Here is a 23,673-nt window from a genome sequence, read left to right as displayed (position 1 = left end):
AGTTTCCACTCATTAGTAAAATCTCGTTGATTGAGCTAATCTCGCGAGATGTAATAGATCTGGTCGTTTGGCTGCCGGTTGACCTCAAAACGTAAAAAACTCAACCGGCGCGGTTCATTTGAACGCAATATTAAACGCGACGATAATAAGCGTTTTAATATTTCGTTTTTCTTCAAACACGCGGCGTGTTTGAACGTAGTTCAAGTTGTCCGCGCGGGAGGACACGTCGCGGGCAGCTCGCGCCATTTGAAGGTAACGGAACACCTCTATGCTAATGCATTAGCATCTTAGCTCTTCACACGTGTGATCATTAAGTATAAAGTCGCGATAACACCGATGAATCCTCTCTTTGTACCCAGAAAGGTTGAGTGACAGCTTGACTGTAAAAGTGGAACATAAGTGGAGTTAGCTTGCAGCAGCTAACAGTTAATTGGCTAAAGCGATGAGCTAACTGAGTCAGACACGTGGTGTCCTCAAAGACACGTGGTGTCCTCAAAGACACGTGGTGTCCTCGAGGACACGTGGTGTCCTCGAGGACACGTGGTGAACTTCTTCACGTAATTTATCCTCACAGCTGCACGAACTCCACCGAGACACTGCTGTGTCATTAAGGTTTTACATTAACATTTCAGCTGTCAACTACAATTGATTGACGTGTGTCACTTTGCAGGGCTCCATAACATGTAGTAGAAGTTGTTGTGACATATTGAAGTGCACCACTGGATCACCTTTAAGCTCTTCTTTTCACTGAATATATTCCCACAGCTAACATACTGATGTGTACATTTAAAAATGAAACCTCGAACTGCAGGAATGTTGATATCTACAGAATAAGTCTGGTTAAATTACTGTTTTTCAGGGAGACTTCTTTGTGGATGTTATCGTTGTCGCTTTATGTAATAAATCTCTTTATGGATATTCACCCTGTAAGGAAAGTACACAGTAGCTCATGAGACAATGAAAATATCCTGCAATTAAAACATAAATGAACTCCACCTTTCAGAATTGCACTTTACGTTCTGTCCTTTTCTTCTTGTGCACGTCGATCAGGATCTCAGAAAATGGAGCGCAGCGGAAAGAAGGTGGCGACCAAGTGGCTGCAAACGTCTTCGAGCTCGCCCGCACGTCTTCCGGGGACGAACGCCGGCTCAGACGCGCTCGGCCGCAGGAACGTCTCCCCGGAGGAAGATTCGAGTCCTCCGACCTTCAGCGACTCTCCGGGGTCGGAGCGCCTCGGCGCTCTGAGTCTGGACGCGCCCAAGAGGAAGTCCGAGGTGCTCCGTGAACGAGTGCCGTCGTCGAGCAAAGTCAAGCTGAGGAAGCTTTCCAGGAGAAACTTCAAAACGTTCACAGCTTCAGAGGTAAATCTTTACTGTGAATTGTGATTTGCCCCTTTTGTTAATTTTTTTTTTACATTTACTGTAATTTAACCAAACTACAGTCTCAGAGGTGGAAGATAAAGTTATTGATTTATCTGTTTGCCGCAGGACAAACCCATGAACAACTCACCCGAGCAGCTGGAGTCCAAACGGACTCAGCAGGTGTCACCGCCTCCGTCCGCCTGCTTCATCCTGAAAAAGAAAGAGCGGGCGCCTGATGAGGGGTCGAAGGTCGTCTACGGGATGTCGATGGGGGCAGCCGGAGGAAGACGCGGCAGCGGTAACGTCCCCCGGACGGACGCTCGCAGTCAGGCTGCCCCGCCCGTAGCTGCACCGCCCGAAGTGCTCCGTCCGGCCTCCTGCGACCGAAATATAAACGTCTTCCCAAGAAAACCCAACGATGAATCGGAGGACGACGACGGTGAAGATCAGCGTTCGGACCTCCGGATGTTTGAGGGCACGACGGAACAAAACGACAGCTCGGAGTCACGGACGGACGGAAAGGTAAGTCCACAAATCTGTCGTGTCTTTTAAGTTAAATCTTTTTACTGCATATCAGCTGATTTTATTTATATTGTGGAAATCAGAAGAAAATGTAATTTTTGTACAGAAGCTGAGAAACGGTCGTTCTTAGAATATAATGACTGTAAAATGATCATGAAGCCTTTGAGGAGTTAAATGTAATTCTTTTCATGTTTTTCAGAGTTTTGTGCCAGAAGGAGAAGATTCTTCTCGGAGGTTCTCTGCGTTCGCAGAGAAAATCCTCCACGACAAGTCATTTACAGCAGAAACCCCCCCGGAGGCTGAAGACTGGGACTCGTGCCCCCCCGACCTGGACGTTCCTCCAGACCGTTTTTTCTCTCCTCCTCTGCTGAATCCCCACCGAGCGACGACTTCCCCGTTCACCTTTTTGTCCCCTAACGAACCGTCTGGGAGCTTCCAGCCAGCTGCTGAGGGAACGTTCTCGCCGTCACGGAGGACAGTTCATGTCTCGTACGAGGAGCTCCGCCCACCAAACACGGGCCCTTCGGAGAATCTTCCCTCGTCCAACGCTGTGTCCTGTTTCTCGGATCCCTTTGCTCTGCCGGTCCACTCGAACCGAGTGGTTTCTACATCCTACCTGGACTCCCCGACCTCCCGCAGGCGGTCAGACGTGGGCTCCTCCACGCGTCACCCCCGCTCCTCCGTCCACGACCGCTCTGCTCAGAAAAGATTGTCCGTGGGGGCGGAGCCTCTGTGGACCAGTTACCCCCACCGGGACAGCGAGGTGGGCTTCATAGACACACACTGCCATCTGGACATGCTCTACGGAAAACTGCGCTTCAGCGGGACATTCGGACGCTTTCGAAGTTTGTACGAGAGCAGCTTCCCTCCGGAGTTTCGAGGCTGCATCACGGACTTCTGCAACCCGCAGATCACGGCGAGGCAGGCGCTGTGGGAAGGTCTGCTGGCCGAGGACATGGTGTGGGGGGCGTTCGGCTGCCACCCCCACTTCGCCAAAGACTACTCCAATACTCAGGAAGACGACATACTGATGGCGATGAGGCACCCGAAAGCCGTCGCTTTCGGTGAGATGGGGCTGGACTACTCCCACAAAAACTCCACCGAGCCCTCGAAGCAAAAAGAGGTAAGAGATGACGAACGAAGTGGAATCTGGATTATTGAAAAGTGTGACGTCGTGTTGCGTCTCTCTGAAGGTGTTTGAGCGTCAGCTGCGTTTGGCGGTGGCCATGCAGAAGCCTCTGGTGATCCACTGTCGGGACGCCGACGACGACCTGCTGCCAATCATGAAGAAGTGTGTTCCCAGGGAGTACAAGATCCACAGGTGTGTGTGTGTGTGTGTGTGTGTGTGTGTGTGTGTGTGTGTGTGTGTGTGTAGCAGAATCATTCATGTTATTCATTATTCGTGTCCATTTAATCTGAACTTTTATTTCCAGGCACTGTTTCACCAACAGTTATCCGGTGATCGAGCCCTTCCTGACCGAGTTCCCCAACATGTACGTGGGCTTCACGGCCGTCATCACCTACTCCGGCGCCACCGAGGCCCGAAACGCTGCCAGCAGAATCCCCCTCAACCGGATCGTGCTGGAGACGGACGCGCCGTATTTCCTGCCAAGAAAGGTGCGTTTTAAATGGAGGCTCGGGAAATCCAAACAGCTGGAATTCATCATTCAGTCGAGAATTGAGATTATTATTAAAAAGACAAAAATATTTGCTTCGTATAAATAAAACTGAAATCCTTTTTCTTTGAGGAAAACATCCCCAAGCTTTGATTTTAAGGATTACTGAAGTAGAGTTTACTGAATATTTTGGTTGCAGCTGCATACTGTGGTATTAAAATCTATCTTATCATACTATGTAAAAGTGCATATATTCTCCCGTTTATAAATGTAGTGTTTGAACAAAAAAACGTGCTTGTTTAAACGTCAATCTATAAAATGCTCTATTGAAATAATTTTCCTCATCCTGGCTGTCAGCTCCATCTTTTCCAGCGTGTGTTTAATTAACAGTAAACTATCAACTCTTTTGATAATCGTTTAGAACACTTCAGAGTTTTTACAAACCAAATATTAATGGAGATAATAATCAGCTCATATTTTCCCATAATGAAAATAATCATTAATTGCAGTTGGATGCAAAATAGCTTAAAAGAACTTCACCCCGACCAACTAAAACTCGGCTTTGAATTAAAGTTTTATTTATTTCCAAAAGGGAGAATTTCTGCACTTCAAATGAACTTAAATGATAATGTCAACATCACTAATAATAATAATGATGAAATACCGTGATATTTTCTGTGACTGTTATCATACCATGAAATACCCAACGATGACCTCGTGTTATTTTCCTCAAACTGTTTTGAAATCTTAATGTTGAGGATGAATTGATAAACGGGTCGAGCAGTTTTCCCCTTTTTGCCTTCAGGTGTCGCTCTCTCTGAAAAACAGTTTGGTTTCAGGTCAAAATGCTGCACCGAAAAAAACAAAGTTCACAATCGCAGGAGTAGACAAAGAAACTGGACCGATGGCTGATAGAAACTAAAACCGTTGTCAGTGTATAAAAGCAAGTTATATTTGGATATATTGCTGTTGCGTTGCTCTCAGCTTGTTAATCTGGTGACCGTCTCCCTCCTCAGGTCAGTAAAGACGTCTGCCGGTTCTCCCATCCAGGAATGGGCCTCCACACGCTGCAGGAGCTCAGCCTGCTGCGGGGGGAAGACATGGCCACCGTGCTCGACACCGTCCGCAACAACACGGCTCGGCTGTACGGCATCTGACCCTCCGGAGGCAACACCGGCGTTTGGGTTCACACAAACACTCATAAGTTGATGTCGTTAAGAATAAAAGGCCAAAAAAACCAACATGGACAGAGATGCTGTAAATGATCGTTTATCTGGTTATATTTCACCGATTATTCCTCGTTAGACATTTGTTGGCGGTTCTACTTCGTCCGCAGGTTTGTTTTGTAACACGAAGATGTTAAAAGGACGAGAGTAAAAACGTGTTGTGTTTTGAGCCGAGCTGTTTCTTTATAGGAGGAAGAGGAAGTGGCGGCGAGGCTGATCCATTAGTTTGCTTTGACACCACCTCGCTCCCACACATCCGGCCCTGAGTGCTTTTTATTTTGAGGTTGATTATCTGTGGGACATTTTCTGTCGAAGTGAGTCACCTGAGGACGAGAAATAATGTCAGACGTGTCTCCAGTATGCCGAGTTTGATAAAAGCTGTGTTGAAGTGCATATATTTTCCATTTCTCCGTGTTCTTAATAAAAACCTTGATTAGATCCCGTCTGTCTTGTAGCACCTGCGCTGATTAAAGGCTTCAGAGACGAAGGACACCATGCGGTGTGTGACCGAATTTCTAAGACCGAGTTTTTGTAAATCTGAATAAATAAAATGAAGTTTCGACCTCTGATTGCTGTTGTAAAGGTCGAGACTCTCAGGAAAGTGAACAATTGTCCCCAGTGAAAATATATGATATAAAGTTGTATCATAATATTAGAACCATTAATATTTGTATGGGATCAAAGGAAGAAATATTTTTAAGATCCTATTAAAGATGAGACAAAAGGTTAACTGATGCTTCATGAAAAAAATAATCTAGTCCAAGATCTTTAAAGTGGTGAAACAAAAAGAAATACTGTTAGAAATTAAATCATAATTTTACCGTTTATTTTTTGAATGAACAAAACACCAGAATAAGAACAGCTGCTGTCTGTTTACCAGCAGACGCTGAATATGTCACTTTACTCAAAGTCTTCTTCTGTGGTGGTGATGCCGGTTTCAGAAGGTGCTCTGATCTCCTCAGAGGAGAGAAACACCAGGAGCCTCATTTATAAAACATCGTGTAGGATGCAGACGCACAAAAAAACCTTCAACACCTGCACCTGAGCCTCATTCTGCCTCCGACACGCCCACATTCAACCACTAATGCAAAGCACATTATGAAGGTTGATGCATATGAAATGAACCACGTGGCTCAGAGGTGCTTTGGTTCAACGTCACCAACGGAAACCAGAGATGGAATTTTTCCCACACGGATATTGAGATGTTTTTGGATGAGGTTGAGGACATGAGGCTCAGTGAGAACAGGTGCTTCTGCTGTCGTATCTTTAAACTCTGTCAGGCCTACTGATCATCTTATTTTATGGAGGTACACTTACTGCAGTCACAGAGATAAATCAAATAATTCTGCTTATTGTGAAAGTTTGCGGCAACATTACAAGACTGGACTCTCAGACAACAATAAACAACTTTAAAACAAAACAGATTTCAGAGATCAAACCTGTTTTCTAGGTGAGAATGTGTTCAGTGGAGCGACTGCACTTTAATTGGAGGTTTAAAATACATCCAAGTGGACACAACCTCTCCCGTGTTCAGGACAGCTGTTTGCTCAGATTCACTGCAGCACATGAAGCGATGATGTAACCTGGATATGAGTCCTGTTGCTTTGTGCCGTCAACATCAGCTCACGGTGCTGCAAACACAAGCCTGTAATCTATCATCGTCCTGAACTCTGGATATCAGTGAATTCGTGGCGTATCAAATGCCTCAAACATCATTGTACAAAATACAGACGTGTGTGTGTGTCAGTATTTATGAGATGACTCATCAAAGTCTGTCATGTTTTGTTTTTATGAATAAGAATACTTTCTATTAGAATTTCACCCAACGGAAATTTATACTCAAAGGTTTTAATTTTTAGATAATGCACAACGGTGAAGATCAGAGGATCTTAACTTCACCCGATACGGACCCTGAACTCCTGCTGTGCACCTCTGCTGAATATTCTGTAATTATTTCTGTGTACCAAATATCATTGAGAGTACACGGGAGGGGAAGAGGAGGAAACATAAACTGTAGAGAGGCTGATTCACTATTAGATTTCAGGATCAAGGTCACAATTAAAGTACATAATCACAAAAAATCAGATCAGTTAATAGTTCGTTTCAAATGCAAAGTTGCAAATGAGACAGAAATGAACCAGAATATCGAAGACTTTCACCAGAAGAAAGAGAAAATATATAATATATGATGTATATAAGTTGTATATATTGTGCATTTAAAAAAAAATTATATTTCATATTTTTACTGCCCTTTATATTCTGTAATTTATTACTTTGCCCTGTACATGCTGCTGTAACACACAAAATATCTCTGCGAGATTAATACAGTATATCTGTCTGCCTGCCTGCCTGCCTGTCTGTCTGCCTGCCTGCCTGTCTGTCTGTCTGCCTGCCTGCCTGCCTGCCTGTCTGTCTGCCTGCCTGTCTGTCTGTCTGCCTGCCTGTCTGCCTGCCTGTCTGTCTGTCTGCCTGCCTGCCTGCCTGCCTGCCTGTCTGTCTGCCTGCCTGTCTGCCTGTCTGTCTGTCTGCCTGTCTGTCTGCCTGTCTGTCTGGGCGGTGCAGCAGGTCGGCGCCGCCCACCGCTAGAGGGCGGTGAAACTATTTAACACCACCGAAGAAGACAGAGCGGCTATCAGCTAACACAGCAGCAGTGTGTGAAGAAGAAACGATAAACATGGACAAAAAGAAGAAACCCTTCGACGTGACTGCTTCATCGGTGAATAGTGAAGACGGGCAGCTTGACAAATGTTTGATTATCACCCGGTGAAGCCGTGTGACGTTTATTTAAGAGATAAACAGCTAACGTTAGCTGGCTAACTTTATGCCAGGCTCGCTCATACACAGAAGTCCAGTTGTTGGGAGCTAAAAACAAACAAACAAACAAACAAACAAACAAACACATATTCCAGTAATGTTGTTGTTGTTGTTGTTGTTTTGCAGCTGGTGGATCTTAAAGCTGAACTGTACAGGAAGCAGGAGCTGTTCAAACAGGAGAAACTCGGACAAGATGGTTCTGCTGCATTCAGAGCTAAATCCAAAGTCAAGGTGCAGTGTGTGTGTTGGAGGACGTTGTTGTTGTTGTTGTTGTTGTTGTTGTTGTTGTTTTTACTTCCTCTCCTCCATGTTTCTGTGTAGAAACCAAATGTCTGGAATAAACAAAACGTTGGTGTTTCTGAGAGAGCTGAGAAAGATGCAGAGCAGCTGGCGGAGGAGCAGACCAGCCTGGACACGTCCAGGTGGGTCCACAGGTCCACATGTCCACAGGTCCACATGTCCACATGGTCCACACGGTCCACACGGTCCACACAGTCCACACGGTCCACAGGTCCACATGGTCCAAACGGTCCACGCGGTCCAAACGGTCCCGAGGTTTGTCTCCATCACACACAGGTGAGCAGAACCTCATGACGTCTCTTCTGTCCAAACAGGCACAAGCTGGAGGAGAAGGCCAGACTGTACGAGCAGATGACGAAGGGAGACTTTCCAGGTTGGTGACTTTTCCAGCTGCCTGATGTTCGCCTGCACGACGACGTGCGTTTACGTTGTGTTTAATCGGTGTCGTCAGATGAAGAGACCGAGGGGATGTTCCTGGTCGACTTCACCCAGAAGATCATCGACAAAAAGAGAGAAACGCTCGCACAGAAGGAGCGAGAGGAGGAGGTGGAGGAAGGAGGCAGCACGACACCGGTTCCTCCTCCTCAGCACCCAGACGAGGAATGGTAATGTCCGATCCATAGTTCGGATGTTTGAACATAAATAAACATATAAAACGTGTAAATCTACACTTTGAAGTAGTAAACAATGTAAAAGCTGCTGTTTTTCTCGAGGGTGGACTTCGTAGACGCTTTGGGACGATCTCGGAGATGCATGAAGAAAGACCTGCCCGAGTTTAAGAAACTGGACCAGGACTTTAAAAGAAAAGGGTAAAAGATAAAAGAACTTTTTAAAGGTCCGGGTGGAGGTTGACTTGGTGCTCAGGTTTCTCTTTTAAACACGACTGTTTCCTGTAGATCGGCCTCGTCTGAGAAGGGCTTACTCTCTGAGGACATGCGTCGAGAGCTGCAGAGGCAGGAGTGGGAGAGGGAGGAAGAGGAGGCGATGAAGAGGCCCGTTGGACCGATCCACTACGAGGATATCAGAGGACAAGGTTTGCATCAAAACATAACTTTTCTGCCCTCTGAGGGAAACGACACTAAGTTTGGGTGACGAGTGTTGTGCTGCCGGTATTAAAGAACATTTCTCTTCCTCCTCTCAGAGGCTCGGGATCTCGGTGTCGGATACTTCGCTTTCTCTCAGGATGGAGAGCAGCGCAGGAAGCAGAGAGAAACTCTGGACATGCTCCGAGACCAGGTGAGCTGCTGACCAATAGAAACTTCACACGTATACGACACTAATAACCACGTGACACGTTTAGAGGTGCAAACAAAAGAAGTCATGAAAGTATTGTGTGTTTTACTTCGTGCCCGATCTATATTTCTGTTTTTTTTTTCTCCAGACAACAGATCAGCGCACGAGGAGAGAGCGGCTGAAGGACAAGAGGCAGGCCATGCTGAAGGCTCGACTCGCCAAGGTGAGGCAGAGGAAGGTGAAGAAGGCCAAGCTGGACGGCGCTGAGGAAGATGAAGGTTAGAATTTACACCCACTTTAAAACTGCTTCCACTATTTTAACTGTAAAACGAGAGCAGTTCAAAGGTCACGTGGACGTCGGTGACGGATGGTTGTGAATTGTTTGTCGTAGGAGAGGAAGAGGAGGAGGAAGGTGAACCGACAGGACCCTCTCCTCCGCCTGAGGAGTACCCCGAGGTCAGCATGCTGAAGAGGGTGGAGGTGGAGATCCAGGAGAGGAAGGACACCAAACCAGGAGTTCCTCATGTCAGAGACTGGGACTTGGGAAAAGGTGAGCCTCCTCATTTAAAGGGTCAGCGTTAAAAATAAAGATATGTATAAATAAAGTAAGCGTTCAAGTAGATGATCAAATTAATAACAAATTTCATTTATTTTCTCTGTTTTCAGTGTATTTAAAATCAATTTCTTTTCCCTCGACAATTTTTTCTATTTCTTTCTTCTATTTTACCTCAAAAAACTTTAAATCCCACAAATTACATCGTAATTTTTGAGAAAATCTGCTGCAAAATCAAACTTTAAAAAAAAAATTGATTGCAACAATCACAAGAAACCTCTGATTATAATGTTCACAAAAAACCTCAGTTAAGACAGAAGGCTGGCTGACATCATACTCTAACAGTACTGAGGGGATTCACTAGTAAGAGCTTTTTTATTCATCTGAAATTTATGTGCATTTTTTTTTTAATTAGAAAAATTTGGGAAATGTTCCAAAAAAGATTGTTGGCTTGTTTGTTGTGGAAAGTTTTGTGTGCTGTTTAAAGCAAAATGTGAAAATGTGTTTCTGCCATTCGAGGCTCGACGGTTTCTCTCTGAAAGACTCTTCTGCTCTGAACTGAAGATGAACCGCCACCAGCTGGTCATCCTGATGTGTCCTGATATTTGTACATCAGTATTCGTTGAAATGACTCATTCATTTTCTTTTTTATTCTTCTGACTATTTTCTGAAAATATGCTTAAAATTGGGAAGGAAACTTGCTTATTTTTGCATAATAGTTCTCCTCTAATAAAACAATCCATTCATTCCTTCTAATGATGAATTTACAGGTGATAATTTACAGGATCTTAATCTCAGACAGGGTTTTAAAGACCCATGTCGCCCTCCTTGTATTTCATATCCCTCCTGTCTCTGAGATTCAACGTCCCCTAACGCCACCGTCGTGGTCTTCTTCTCTTCCAGAGTTCATGTTCACTGAGTGGAAATCTCGCCGTCGGGACGAGCGTGAATCAGAATTTGCGCCTCCGTCTGCGTACTTTTCTGACGACAAGAGACCAAAACCGGGAAAGACTAAAACCCGGGAGAACAAATCCAACATGTCCTTCAAGTGGACAAAATTCCCCACAGGAATCGCTGAGGGCAACACAGAACCACAAGCTCCGCCTCCAACTGCTCCACCAGCTCCGCCTCCAACTGCTCCGCCAGCTCCGCCTCCGTCTGCTCCGCAGCCTCAGCAGAGTCCTCCAACATATTCACAGCCCTCAGAAAGCCCTTCAGCTCCTCCCTTTCATCCCCACTACCCTCCTCCTCCTCCTCTGTTTTATCCTCAGCTTCCTCCTCCTCATCCTATGTTTTCCGGTTCACCTATTTCTCCGTTTGTCCCACAATACCAGAACCTGTATCCTCCCCAGTATCCACCTCTGACCCAGTTTGCGGACCCCAGCTGGACTCAGGTGCCCCCCCAGGTCCCTCCTCCGAGTCTGGACGACATGCTGTCCTTCTACAGGAACTCTTCTTGAGCTCGTTTGTTGTGTAACTGCTTCCTATTGAAATGTAAACACTGCTGTTTCCCTCCATTTTGAGGAGAAGCATGGCAACAACAGCTCTCTGAGTTTAGAATTTAACTTATACTGGACATTAGTCCGACTTTTTGGACTTGTAGTATGAAAGTGTCCACCAGATGGTGCCGTACACCTTTTAAAACTGCAGGGGATGACTGAATTATATCAACTGTTCATTCTAGTCCTGCAATTCTCAGCTAATCTAATGATTGTTTTAACCATTAAAGATTACTTTTCGAGGTAACATCATCAAATGTCTTGATTTGTCCGTCCAGCAGTCCTCAAACCCAAAGATATACGAGCAGAAGCCAAGACTGAGCTCATACTTTGGGAACGAGTGTTTGATGTACACTGGAAAGGCTTTTTATGTTGACTTTTTTTTATATAATAATCTGTGTCTCAAACTGCTGAGGAAAGACAGCAGGTGAAGGCTTCACCGAGTCCGTCTGTCCTCCATCAGCTTCATGGTAAACAGACCCGGTCCAAACCTCGGAGCCTCGGAGGAGAACGTCTCCGGTGTCCTGCTCCTGAGGAGAAGTGAAGTTTAAATCATGTGAAAGCCCTCGTCGGTGTAATTAGACTTGTACCCGTCACGCTCCTCATTTTAAAGATGTCTTCCCACAATAACATATTAGCACGCTGCCGGCTAGAATCATGTAAAACAGCCAGAATTAGAGAGAATTTCTAATAGCAGCAGAAGATAATTTAATAGCTTCTGTAACTCTCCGTCATGTCGTCGCTGCGAGGCCGATGCTGATGAAGCCGATGCTGATGAAGCCGAAGCCTCACAGTCACACTTGATTTCATGGCCACTCCCAGGAAACTAGCTCCGCCCCCTTTGGGCCTGCAGAGCCTCTTTTCTCTCCAAACACACGAGAACAAAGAGACTCGAAGTAAAAACGGACCTTTATTCCACCTGTTTTTTTCACTGTATTTGTTTAATATTTCATGTTTTATGTCTACTAAATGTCTTTATGACTTTAGACCTCTATAAAGAGGATGGAAAAAACAAGTTTGTGGATGCATCAACTCTGCAAGTTAAACATTATTCATCTTATTTACTTTACTCATTCAGTGATTTGTTATTACCGACATTTGACTGGATATTTAATGTATGTATTTTGTTGTTGATACTTTCATGTTGAGAAAAACAAATTCCTCCAATCATCGCTCCCTTTGTTAATCCTGAACCACCAAAATAAACTAGGAAGAGCTTTGATATCTCAGTGTTTAAATGTGCATCAGATGTTCAGTGAACCTCCGTCACGAAACTTACTTCAGACACCATGAAGCAAATTGGCACGTTAATCTTAATCACAGAGGACAATATTCCTCCTGTTGGATTATATAATCTCCACCTCGGTTTGATTTCTGACTGGTTTTGGCACTCGATGTGTTTTATCTTCCTGGTTTCGGTGGCTCATCGACCTCACGGTGACCTTCAACGTCGTCTCCTCCTCAGGTGGGACGGGTCCGAGCTAGCGGGACGGACAAACCGGGACGGCTACGTCTCTCCTGGTGGGTACGTCCAGTGTTAAAACCACGTGTTCGTCCCCAGAGGAACTTTTCTATCTGTGAGGTGAGATGATGTTTATATGGTGACAGGAAATCATGAAGTAGCTCCAAGGTAAGATCACACACACACACACACACACACACACACACACACACACACACACACACACACACACACACACACACACACACACACACTTTAACTGAAGTCCAAGTTTTAAATTGTTCAATACTTTGGTTTTTGACCAAATCATTGCAAAACCAATAATCAGCCTCGGCTGGACTTGAAATAAAATGCACAGACTCCATATAAAGATGATAATAATTATATTCATGATAAGAATCAGAATAATATCTTTAATTTAGCCTTTAACTAGCTACACCTGAAGCTCTCTTGCACTTCTGAGCTACTACGCCTTTAAAATTAATTTTGCTATATATCTTACTCTATTTTATTTTATTAGTGTTGTTTGTTCTCAGCATTTTATTAGTTTTTCTTGTTTTTAAATTACATTTTAAATCTGTTTTTATAGCTGCATTTTTATGGAAGGTGTCATACCTTCAACACCCTGAACTACACCTTAAACTACACCCTGAACTACACGCTGTTCCGTGCAGTTCCACCACACACTGAGTCCCCTCCCCTTATTAGGGCAGGGGGCGTGTCCCTCTGACAGCTCCGCCCTCGGCAGCACTGAGAAATGATTTCTGCTTTTCGATGTGGCAGTTTAATTCTGCTGTGGCTGAGCAAAATGGCAACCTGCTGTTTTCATAATGGGAAATAAACGACCGTCGGCACAAGGAAGCCGCTTCACATCTAATGTGGTGCAGTTATTTTTTTGCACTATTGAGTGTTCGACACACAACATAGCTTCAGTTTACTGTTGATTTTGGTAATAATTTGTTAAAGTGCAGTCGTAAAGCTGCGCTGTGCTCGAGGAGGATGATGTGACACTTCCTCCGTGATGCTGTCTTACGTCCTCCGGACCTGAGCAAGCGATCGATGTTGTCTTTATGGATCCTGCAGAGGCGTCAGCGGCAGGTCTGGCTCCTTGTTAATGCAGTTACACTGAGATAAAAGGAAAACCAAGAACAGCCCGGCCAATGAGCTGCGATGTTTATCCCTTCTAAAGCAGAATTAAACCTCTGACACGGTGAGATCAAATAAATCTGCTGCTCCGGGTGCTCAGATCCACTGAGAGGTTTCATGGTGACTTTGTTGTCTCGAACTGCCCTGAATCGTTTCTGTACTGATCCTCGTTTTATCAGTGTGTCCAAAGGAGAAATTATTTATCCAATAACTACTAATAATATTTCATCAGAGATGCCAACATGAGACAAACATGCCGTGTTTCTCTAAAAGACTTCAAATCAAGAAATCAAATCAATCAGGTCGATCAGATTCACTAATGGAAGCTTAATTTCTATCTGTCAATCAAACAGACACGCCCCCAAAAACAGGTCTTCTTGAATCTTCTTTTCTAATGAATGAGGGATTATTTTCAGATGGACCTCCAGAAAACTAAGAAGAAGGAGTGACTTTAGCTAACAACACCGAGATAACTGATGGACACATTTTATTCACTTTGGATTTGATGAGAGAAGTTGAATGGGAGTCTATGGAGCTGGAGGCTTTTTGGAGCCGACCTCTAGTGGCACTCGCTGGTATTGCAGCTGAAGACACTTCTGGATCAGAACCATTTTACAGACCTGGGGAGACAACTAGATTAGCTCCGTCTGAAAGTAACAAAATCCACTTTACACCACTTCTAAAAGGTTTAATTCAAATAGAACTGAACAATAAAAATGACAGTTGACCGTTTACATCAGTTTATACCTGAAGATTTCTTCCCCAGAAGCTGCTCACAGTTTACTGGAATAACTCCAGTGATGCCCCGATACGCCACAAACTCCGACAACACCATCGTCTTTAAGAGGTTTTGAACCCTCGAAGCAGTTTTACGACGCAGAGTTTCAATGACACAGCTGGGGACTGAAGTCACAAACGGGCAGAAGAGAATCAAACTCGTAAATTGTCGATCTCAGGGAAGACGCTGCGGCTACGAGTTCACTGAGCTGGAGGAAGGTTTGGAAGAGACCAAATTATCCTAAAGAGAAAGGAAGTTAAGGTTTTAGGATCCTTTTAAACATAAAAACAAGTGAAGAGAATAAAAGAAACGCTACCAGTTTCATTTAGGATAATTTAGTCTTGGTCAATAAAACTAAGCCAACAAACAAATTCACAAAACTACCAGCAGATAATGAGAAGTTCACAAAGAGTTTAATAAGAGTTTAAAAAAAATCTCCTAAAAATATGCAGAATGGAGGTTAAAGAAAGACAAACTGTAAAACGAACAGTGAAAGAAAAGTGCTGGTATCAGTCGTAAAGTAACTTTGAGATGAGTTTTTCAGTGGAGTCATAAAACAATAGGGGGGCTTTTTGTAAGCAAGACTGTAAGACAAAATCCAACGTTCATTAGCGCTCGATATTATATTTGCTTTTTGATACGTAAGCATGTTTATGTGTCTAAATTAATTCCACCTTCTGTACTGAATCGCCGGAGAAGGACAGCTGGTCGGTTTCATTTCCTTTCCTGAATTCCTGCTTTGGGATCGGAGGTGTTCTTCAGTGTGCTTATCTCAGCTGTGGAGCTCTGCAGGAGTTTAACTTGTTTATTTGTTGTCCTCCTCGAAATGCCACAGGATATAAACCGATTGAAAAGTCAGGGGGGAAATGAAACGTAGAGACTCAGAGGAGGAGGAGGAGGAGGAGGAGGAGGCTGCATGTGCTTTTGCTCTTACAATACTACAAAAACAATAGTTAGTTAAACTCATATTGGACTGCAGCTTCATAAAAACAAATTAAAACGGCACCTTTTATCTCCATTTGGATAAAACAATGCTCATTTGAAATTAATTTTGTATCATTTTAATGCTAAAATCTGCACATAATTAACTGTTATAGAGAAAAAAAAAACATGACAAAAAGTCCGACAGACTGACTTGACCATGGGAACGGATAGTGTCCGTGGGGCGGACAATTAAAACGCATTATTGCCTCGACCTCCCACACCGCTCAACACGAGCTCTGTTTTGTTGCTGCAGGCTTCATTAATGGTTCATCAGTGGCCGGTCTCGCTCCGGCGTGCACCACCTCCACCTCCACCTCCACGCTGAGAGGATGTGCTCCGCTGGAGGCCCCGGGCCCCTCCGTCAGCATCACCCCACGGTGAGCTGTAATGAGTTGGTGAGCGTAATGATGCCACGAGGCCTGCTGCGCCGTGTCATGCAGACGCATAGAAAACAGAGCGGCGCCGGGGAGCTGGATGGCGGCCCAGATGGATCAGAGACGGAGGGACGGAGGCCTGCGGAGTTTGTAATGATCGAGTTTAACGTGGGGCAGCATTCACGTTGTAAATACCATCTTTTCTCTCTGTTGACCACGTGATGCACCACCGGGCTGCTGTTCGGGTCCGTTTGACTTTCAGGCACAAAACATCAGGCGACAAGTTAGAAGGAAAAAAAACCATCTTTTTACGTTCAGTATTTGATTGAAGTTGGAAAACGAAGCAAAATTTGGCCTTCAAGATCGACGGCAGCTCAAACTTTTATCTTCTGTATTCATTTTGTTTGAGAGTAAGTTGACTTATTTGTGTGATTAAAAATGTTGGAAACATCCAGTGGAGAAGTTCTCCAGAGATTTTTTGCTACTTTAGCAGGTAAACAGTCTTTTTGGTTGGTGGAGGTGGCTCATTGAATTTCTGATCCAGTAGACAAAAGATCATTTAATGTTGTGAGTAATAACGCTGCACTGTTTTTTTTTGTTGGTGGTACTACTAAATACTTTTGATTTCTTCGGCACATGTTTCGGTCCGGTGCCAAAACAACCCATAAATTGTGTTCCTGATGCGTCCTGAAATATAAAACCGATTTTTTTTTTTTCATTTAATATTAATTAAATGCGCCACATAAGTGCAGTGGAAGAAGTATTCAAATCCTTTACTTTACTGTGAAGGTAAAATACTAATAAGAAGTAAAAGTCACGCATGTACGATTTTCAAATCATGTAAACTCATATTAAATTGAAAATCGACCAAAGACAGGATATCAAATGTTGAAACTGAGACATTTCATTGTTTTATAAAAATATGTGCTCATTCTGAGTTTGAAGGCAGCAACACAGCTCAAAAAAGTTGAGTCTTTTAACAACTCTGTAAATGTCTGGGAACTGAGGAGACCAGTTTCTGGAGTTTTGAAAGTGAAATGTTGTCCCATTCTTGCCTAATAGAGGATTTCAACAGTTCAGGGTCTCCTTTGTCATATTTTTTGTTTCATGGTCTCTTTATCTCGTGTAGGAGCGCCCTCTACTGGTAGTGGCCCTTCAGAACAGAACTAAAAGGGCTGGGGCTTAAAAACTAAGGAAATGAAACAATACTCACTTCATCAACAGTAGCCACAATTCTCCTAAATTATTTATTAATAAGTTTGTAAGTCTCAGGAATTCATTATTCAATTTATGGAAATATACAATATGATGACAAAATAGTGTATCTCAGAGAATCAGCTCTTAATGCTCACAAACGAGACTTCATTCAATCTGTTTGAACCAGAAACAGCTTTATTATCCCAAAACTGCACTTTCAGATTACTAAAAATAATCTTGAAAAACATTTATTGTTTATTTTATGGACAGTTTTTCACGTTTCGTTGCTTTCTTCATCTGAAACTCCGTTTGGAGGGTTAGATGATCCCTGAAAGAACCCTAACCACACAAAATGGAGTGATGGAGCCGAGGCCAAGAAATTAGCTAGAAATAAAACCAGACTTCTTGTTTAAATGTCTCTTGTCTCCAAGGATTCTGTGTCAGGAGGATTCAATTTAATAATCTCTGACAAATATAGATAAATAATCTCAAACAGTCGGCCTACACATTTTCTAGCCAAGATTTCAGTATTTATTATTTATGCTTTCACGCTGGCGTCGTGTTTCTGGGTTGTCGTACGACCACACCAACGTCTCGCCCTCGTGACGTCACCGGCTGGGAATTCTTCTTTAATCTGGCACAAATCGGACTCCAGGATAAACTGATTAAATTTTGGGGGTCAAAGGTCACTGTGGCCGTAACTCGTGAATTCACACTGTAATTATGAAAAGATCAAAGGTCAACTTCACTGTGACACCAAGCTGGTCTGCAGAAACACTTTCATTCGTCCATCATTCAGCAGCATAACTGAGAAACAGCGGGTCGTGTTCCACGTGTGGTCCGATGTGCGTGACGCTCGTATAAACTGTGCTGGATGTTTGGATCTTCTGTCGGGTCGAACACGTGTGTGAAACATCCACCTTTCAGAATCCGCAGCTTCTTTGCAGCAACTTATTGTTTAAATGCTGCTAATGTACAAGAACAACTTATCAAGAACACTTTTAAATAATAAGTTTAAAAGTGGCAAAATTGAAATCAGGAACTACATGATGAAAAACAAGTAAACAAGATGCCTGAATGTTTTTCTACATTGTTTTTGTGGTTTCAGTTTCTTCCTGTAATGAGTGATTTTTAAATGTTTATGTAGAATTCATTGCTTAAATTTCTTCCTTAAAGAAGCGATCTCATATTTGATCTGCTGAGGCGTGTTAGATGTTTGAGCTGTGAGGTCGCAGGGCAGTTTGACCCCCCCGCCTCCCCACCCCCACTCCCACCAAAAACAAAAAGGCTGGATAAAGATATTAGCCGGGCACTGTTGACACTGCCGTGCACGCTCGTAATGGCCTCATAAATTGTGCTGGTGTGAAAGGAGTGAAAGGGAAGCAGAGGCAGCGGACTCATTGGCAGTCCACTCGTCCTCTGCTCTCCACCTGCAGTTAACAGATGCAGCAAACAGTCCGACAAGCAGCGTTTGACGTCCGTGTTCACACCTCACAGCTCCGGGGCTGTTTTATATTTATACAGTTACACAGTTAATTTAGCAACACAACTCTGTTTTAAAGCAGTTTTTATTCACACACTTGTTTCATTACAAGTTTTTTTTACATAAAAAAAAAAAGCTTGTTTATGGACAAGGAGACGTTTCACCTTTAGTGATCTATAGATTAATAATATCTGCCTCTCCTTGACTGTATGAAGGTCAGAACATGGAGGTGTCCACATGATGTCCACCTTTTAAGGCATCTGCTGAACCTTCGTAGGCAAAGAATCTATTTGTCATTCTGTGTCAGGAGGATTCAATTTAATAATCTCTGACAAATATAGATAAATAATCTCAAACAGTCGGCCTACACATTTTCTAGCCAAGATTTCAGTATTTATTATTTATGCTTTCACGCTGGCGTCGTGTTTCTGGGTTGTCGTACGACCACACCAACGTCTCGCCCTCGTGACGTCACCGGCTGGGAATTCTTCTTTAATCTGGCACAAATCGGACTCCAGGATAAACTGATTAAATTTTGGGGGTCAAAGGTCACTGTGGCCGTAACTCGTGAATTCACACTGTAATTACGAAAAGATCAAAGGTCAACTTCACTGTGACACCAAGCTGGTCTGCAGAAACACTTTCATTCGTCCATCATTCAGCAGCATAACTGAGAAACAGCGGGTCGTGTTCCACGTGTGGTCCGATGTGCGTGACGCTCGTATAAACTGTGCTGGATGTTTGGATCTTCTGTCGGGTCGAACACGTGTGTGAAACATCCACCTTTCAGAATCCGCAGCTTCTTTGCAGCAACATCCAGATTTGAAGCATCACCTGTTGTCATGGCAACAACTTTGCGTTTGATCAGAATCAGATTTGTTGGACAAATTCCTTCAAAGTCTTCACTACATTTCTGATATGAGTCTGGTGGAGGCTGTAATTATTAATTATTGTTTAGGTTTGCTCTAAGTCGTGATTAGTTTACTTTGATCACTTGTTTCTGTGGTTTTTTGCGAACTGTGGATGAAAAATGAGGCGTCAAGTTTGGTGGCACTGAAGTGCAAAACACAAAAACAAAAAGAAAACGTCCCAAGAACATGTGGCCCTGAGGGGCAGATACAAAATGCAAAAACATAAACTTGAAGTGGACAGCTGAAGGCGTTGCTGAACTGCTGCAGCTACTTTCCAGTCTCGGTGCTGCTTCCTCAAATCCTCCAGAACCGGAGCCGAAGCTGATGACGCAGCTGATGTACGTTTGGTTTTTGTTTTGCTGCAATTTGCACTTCAGGACTGCTCGTTTATGTTGTTGTGATTTTTCTTTTTGTATTTTACACTTCAGGGCTGTACGTTTTTTATTGTTGTGTTTTCTCCGTATCGAGCCGTGAGGTTAAATGTAGTGAAATGCCGGAGCACGCTACTTCTTCAATGAGGATTCAGTATTATTATGATCTAAAGTGTTTCTCGTGGTTTCATCTTTATTTCAAATTATAATTCTCTGTTTCTGTAACGGACAAATTCAGATTGCTGTTTGAGTTTATTCACAACATCTTAATTCCCGTTAAACATGAAGTTGGATCTTCATGTGACACACGAGGAAGCTGCAGCAGCTGAATAACGACTAAAACTTTAAAAATGTGCTCGGTTGCTGTGAGATGGATTTGCTGGTGATGTGTGACAGTCAGTGAGTCGGACTAAATGAGATGCTGTAAAGGGAGGCGGCCATGTTTCTTAGCAGCAGAGATGTCACCGTCTCCGGTGGCCGGTATTGATTGTTTGATTGCAGCGCTGTGAAGCTTCTCCCATCTCAATGTGTCCTTCAGCAGAGGATTAATGTTGCAGCATGTCTCTTCATTACTAATGAAACATTAACGGCAGTTTGTGGAACCAAAGTAAAAGTAGACTTTTGAATTAAAACAGGTGGACTACAAAACACCATCATTAAAGAAAACAACAGGATATGTTTATGTCAACTAAAAAGCTTACTAAATTAAAAGTTTAAAACCGTTTAAAGAAATAGCCTTTCATAACTTTTTAATCACTAATACACTTCTTTGCTTATTTGAAACTGAAAGACACCAGCACCTCTAAATATTCACATTTTATATCTCAATTCATACATCATGTTCACTGAAGTGAAAAAAACTATTTGACATTTATTTTGAATTTATCTAATTATTTCTTTGCCGGTTAACCGGCAGAGACTCCTGGATGTCGCAGCTCCCCGTCGGCACATGTTGGAATAAATGTAGACGATATGTAAACTGGTGCATCTCATATGGAAATAGATAGAAATGATTTACATTTCTTCTTCTCATCAACCATTTTATTTTCACAGCTGTCCTTTGTAGAAACTTTTCCCCTTGTCCACTTGTTGTGCACTATTGTAGGGAGGTTTCTCACAGAAGAACAAAAACAACCCTCCAGCTGTGTTTTCTTCCTCATCGTGAAACTAAAATTAGACCTCCATGACAACAGAGTTTGTTCCTGCATCAAAAAAATGACAGTTTACAGGATTTGGTATTGCTGAAGTCGACAGCACTTTCCAAGGAAACAAACGTGTGTCTGTTTGTGAGAGGACGTCGAAAATAAAGATTAGTTTGAGTCTTCTTTCAAGTAGACGCCACCTAGTTCCTTTCTTATTCTCTCATTAAAACCAAAACCATTAAAAAGCTGTTATTTAATCAGAAAACATCCACGTTATTTAAAAATTTGCAGCTGATTTTTCACTTGAAGGAATTCTAACACAAATTTGTAGACTGTCTACAAAGAAAACAAGTAAAACGAGACAAAGGGTGAGTCAGAAATTGAAATTGCTCCACTTCCTGTCGACTAGAGACACAAAGTGACGTGTTTGTCCAAACTTCTTAAACCCCTCGATGATGTCAAAAACCAGGACAATGAGGCCCAGGTTGAAAATAACTAGTCATCCTTTACGCTCGGCGCCTACACCCTCCGCACTCCAGTTTTACTGAAAGACTTGAAAACAGTCACAGGAAGGAGTATATCAAGATGGAGTTCCTTTTTTAAGCCCCAGTCTTATTGTTTCACCTCCGAGCAGCAGAGAGGAGCCGACGCACTCTTTCCTCGCCTGACACAAACAGGAGACACGGAGATGGACGAACTGTTTCTGATCCACAACCTGCTGCTGTACACGGCTCATATAACACGGCCGGACGCGGGCGACCTGCATCTCCTACAAATCAATCTTGATTAAGTTTTGAACTCCTAATCAATAAATACACACGTTGGGATTTGAAGAAGGACACGATCGGTGGCATCGTAGTTCAGCAGATTGAAAGAGTCAGTGAAAAGCAGCACAGTTTTAAGAGTTTCATTAAGGTGATATATCCAAAACTTTAAAGAGTAAGTTTGCGTACATACTATAATGTTCTTATTGCAAACAAATTGAATTAAAAGTATAAAACCAACCTTGAATCGCTCCTAACAAAAGACAGATTTAGCTTTTTTTCCTCCTAAAAAAACGATTAAAAACATGTCAAAGAGTCAAATGTACTCTGGTCCCATGAACAAGGGCACTTTTTTTTTTTTTTTTAAGTCTGTCCCACACCAATCTGCTGCTGTGAATGCTCATTTGAGCAGCAGGCATAGACAGTATATAAAAGTGCACGTAGCATAAAAAAAAATGTTAACCTCTGAAAAGACACATGCCAGAAAACGACCCACGGCACTTCAGCGTTGTTTTGTATTAATCCACAGGTGAATATATTGTATAAAACATGGTCCCTAACGTCACACAGTTTACTTCTGTTTAGAAGTATTTGTTAAGAGACAGAAAAACTAATAGTTTTTTCTCCGGTCTTTGCAGATGGATTTGTTGACCATGAGAAATCACCAACCTTCCACCCTGCAGCATTTTCATTGTGCCGTTTATCTGCATACGAAGACACCTGCTCATAACTAAAACATGTTTTTTCATGAGTCGCGTTCCTCAGAGAGTCTGTCGTCACTGCTCAGTGCTGCGGACCACAGAGCTCTCCGTCCTCCCCTTTATTGACTCAATATGAAAACACAATTATTGCACCAACAAAACGGGGTCAGAGCTGCAGCCACATGTTTTTCAATGAGCCGAACTCGCTCTCGGTGACGCCAGCGTTCATCGCGGTGCCTTCGATTCAGGTCACCGCTTGAAATGTTGAGTTTTGTGTTGTTTTTGTCAAGCATGTCAGTGTTTTTATGTTGATGCATGTTTCAGTGAGCATCATGACAGGTGACCCAGTATTCTTACAAACACATGGCTACAGCCTGATGTGTTCAAGATCGCCTGGCGTGCAGCGGTAAATTGATTTTTGACCTCAAAGTGTGATGCAGAAGAATATAAAAGGTGAAGCCATTCTTCATTGTGTTGTAGAGACACGCACACTAAAACAGAAAGTCTCTACTTGGTGCCGGAGAGACTCATCATCATCATCATCATCATCATCATCATCATCATCATCTGTTTGACTGTATAAATTCATAGTGTGTGAATTTATCTGCAAACACTGACCCCAAAATGTCCTCAATGGAACAAAGGAAGTTGTTTTTTCTTCATTTCTATAGATGTGAAAATTACTGTTGCAAATCTGACAGTGATGATGCAAAATGATGATGATGATGAGTCAGTGGGATGAAGCCAACTGTTGTCGCAGCGAATGAAAGAACAGCAGGGTGATTTTTGCCCAAGATTATCTTGTCAGCAGTTTGTAAGGTACGTAAAACTTGAATAAGATCTAATTAGGCTGAAGTTTATGATCTGAATAAGATACATTTTTAGGTTGCAAATGGCACCATGTACACAAAAAAAGTTAATGCTGCTGTTTGCTGCTCTGATAAACATATTTTTCATTGTAATAAATCTTCACCAGCTGACCGAGGCTCAACAGTAAAAATAGCTTCTCTTACTTCACCACCTGGGAGTCCCAGTCGATGCACCGAGGGGTTAAAAAATGATGTCCATGAGCTGCTGAGGATGTGAAGTTGGGTTGAGCAGGAAACAGGGAGAGCAGTTTCCTGTTTTGTAAAAAAAAAAAAAAAAAAAAAAAAGAGAGCGAGCCTGTTGTAGAGCAATCAGACAGACACAAGGGCGTGCAAGGAAACCAGGCTGGTTTATCCACACAGAAGGTTT

The 23,673-nt window shown here is 43.0% G+C and overlaps 2 protein-coding genes across 2 annotated transcripts; both read left to right on the top strand.

The window, feature by feature from the left end:
• Nucleotides 1-1,061: 1,061 nt before the first annotated feature.
• tatdn2 (TatD DNase domain containing 2) lies at nucleotides 1,062-4,656 on the top strand. Its single transcript, XM_069715709.1, has 6 exons — nucleotides 1,062-1,361; nucleotides 1,488-1,883; nucleotides 2,083-3,006; nucleotides 3,077-3,204; nucleotides 3,317-3,500; nucleotides 4,516-4,656. Exons 1-6 carry the CDS (start codon nucleotides 1,062-1,064, stop codon nucleotides 4,654-4,656), a joined length of 2,073 nt encoding a protein of 690 aa, XP_069571810.1.
• A 2,673-nt stretch (nucleotides 4,657-7,329) lies between these two features.
• On the top strand, nucleotides 7,330-11,371 carry ccdc174 (coiled-coil domain containing 174). Its single transcript, XM_069707706.1, has 11 exons — nucleotides 7,330-7,441; nucleotides 7,666-7,770; nucleotides 7,861-7,961; nucleotides 8,154-8,212; nucleotides 8,291-8,444; nucleotides 8,553-8,648; nucleotides 8,736-8,872; nucleotides 8,981-9,075; nucleotides 9,221-9,350; nucleotides 9,464-9,622; nucleotides 10,529-11,371. The coding sequence occupies exons 1-11, from the start codon at nucleotides 7,400-7,402 to the stop codon at nucleotides 11,083-11,085; spliced, it is 1,635 nt and encodes a 544-aa protein (XP_069563807.1). The 5' UTR covers nucleotides 7,330-7,399; the 3' UTR covers nucleotides 11,086-11,371.
• Nucleotides 11,372-23,673: the final 12,302 nt, after the last annotated feature.

The sequence above is a fragment of the Brachyistius frenatus genome, unplaced genomic scaffold (assembly GCF_029030835.1).
Source record: "Brachyistius frenatus isolate BFR_SWC_R1_liver_20210118 unplaced genomic scaffold, ASM2903083v1 Contig_4, whole genome shotgun sequence".
Classification (NCBI taxonomy): domain Eukaryota; kingdom Metazoa; phylum Chordata; class Actinopteri; family Embiotocidae; genus Brachyistius; species Brachyistius frenatus.
Note: the sequence above shows the minus strand (reverse complement) of the source record. Positions and strands in the feature narration are given on the sequence as shown.

Coding starts and splice junctions, on each gene's coding strand:
- tatdn2 (XM_069715709.1), top strand. CDS start 1,062: ATGGAGCGCAGCGGAAAGAAGGTGGCGACCAAGTGGCTGCAAACGTCT. Junction 1,362..1,487: donor AAACGTTCACAGCTTCAGAG/GTAAATCTTTAC, acceptor TGTTTGCCGCAG/GACAAACCCATGAACAACTC. Junction 3,007..3,076: donor AGCCCTCGAAGCAAAAAGAG/GTAAGAGATGAC, acceptor GTCTCTCTGAAG/GTGTTTGAGCGTCAGCTGCG.
- ccdc174 (XM_069707706.1), top strand. CDS start 7,400: ATGGACAAAAAGAAGAAACCCTTCGACGTGACTGCTTCATCG. Junction 8,445..8,552: donor CAGCACCCAGACGAGGAATG/GTAATGTCCGAT, acceptor GTTTTTCTCGAG/GGTGGACTTCGTAGACGCTT. Junction 8,649..8,735: donor CAGGACTTTAAAAGAAAAGG/GTAAAAGATAAA, acceptor TGTTTCCTGTAG/ATCGGCCTCGTCTGAGAAGG.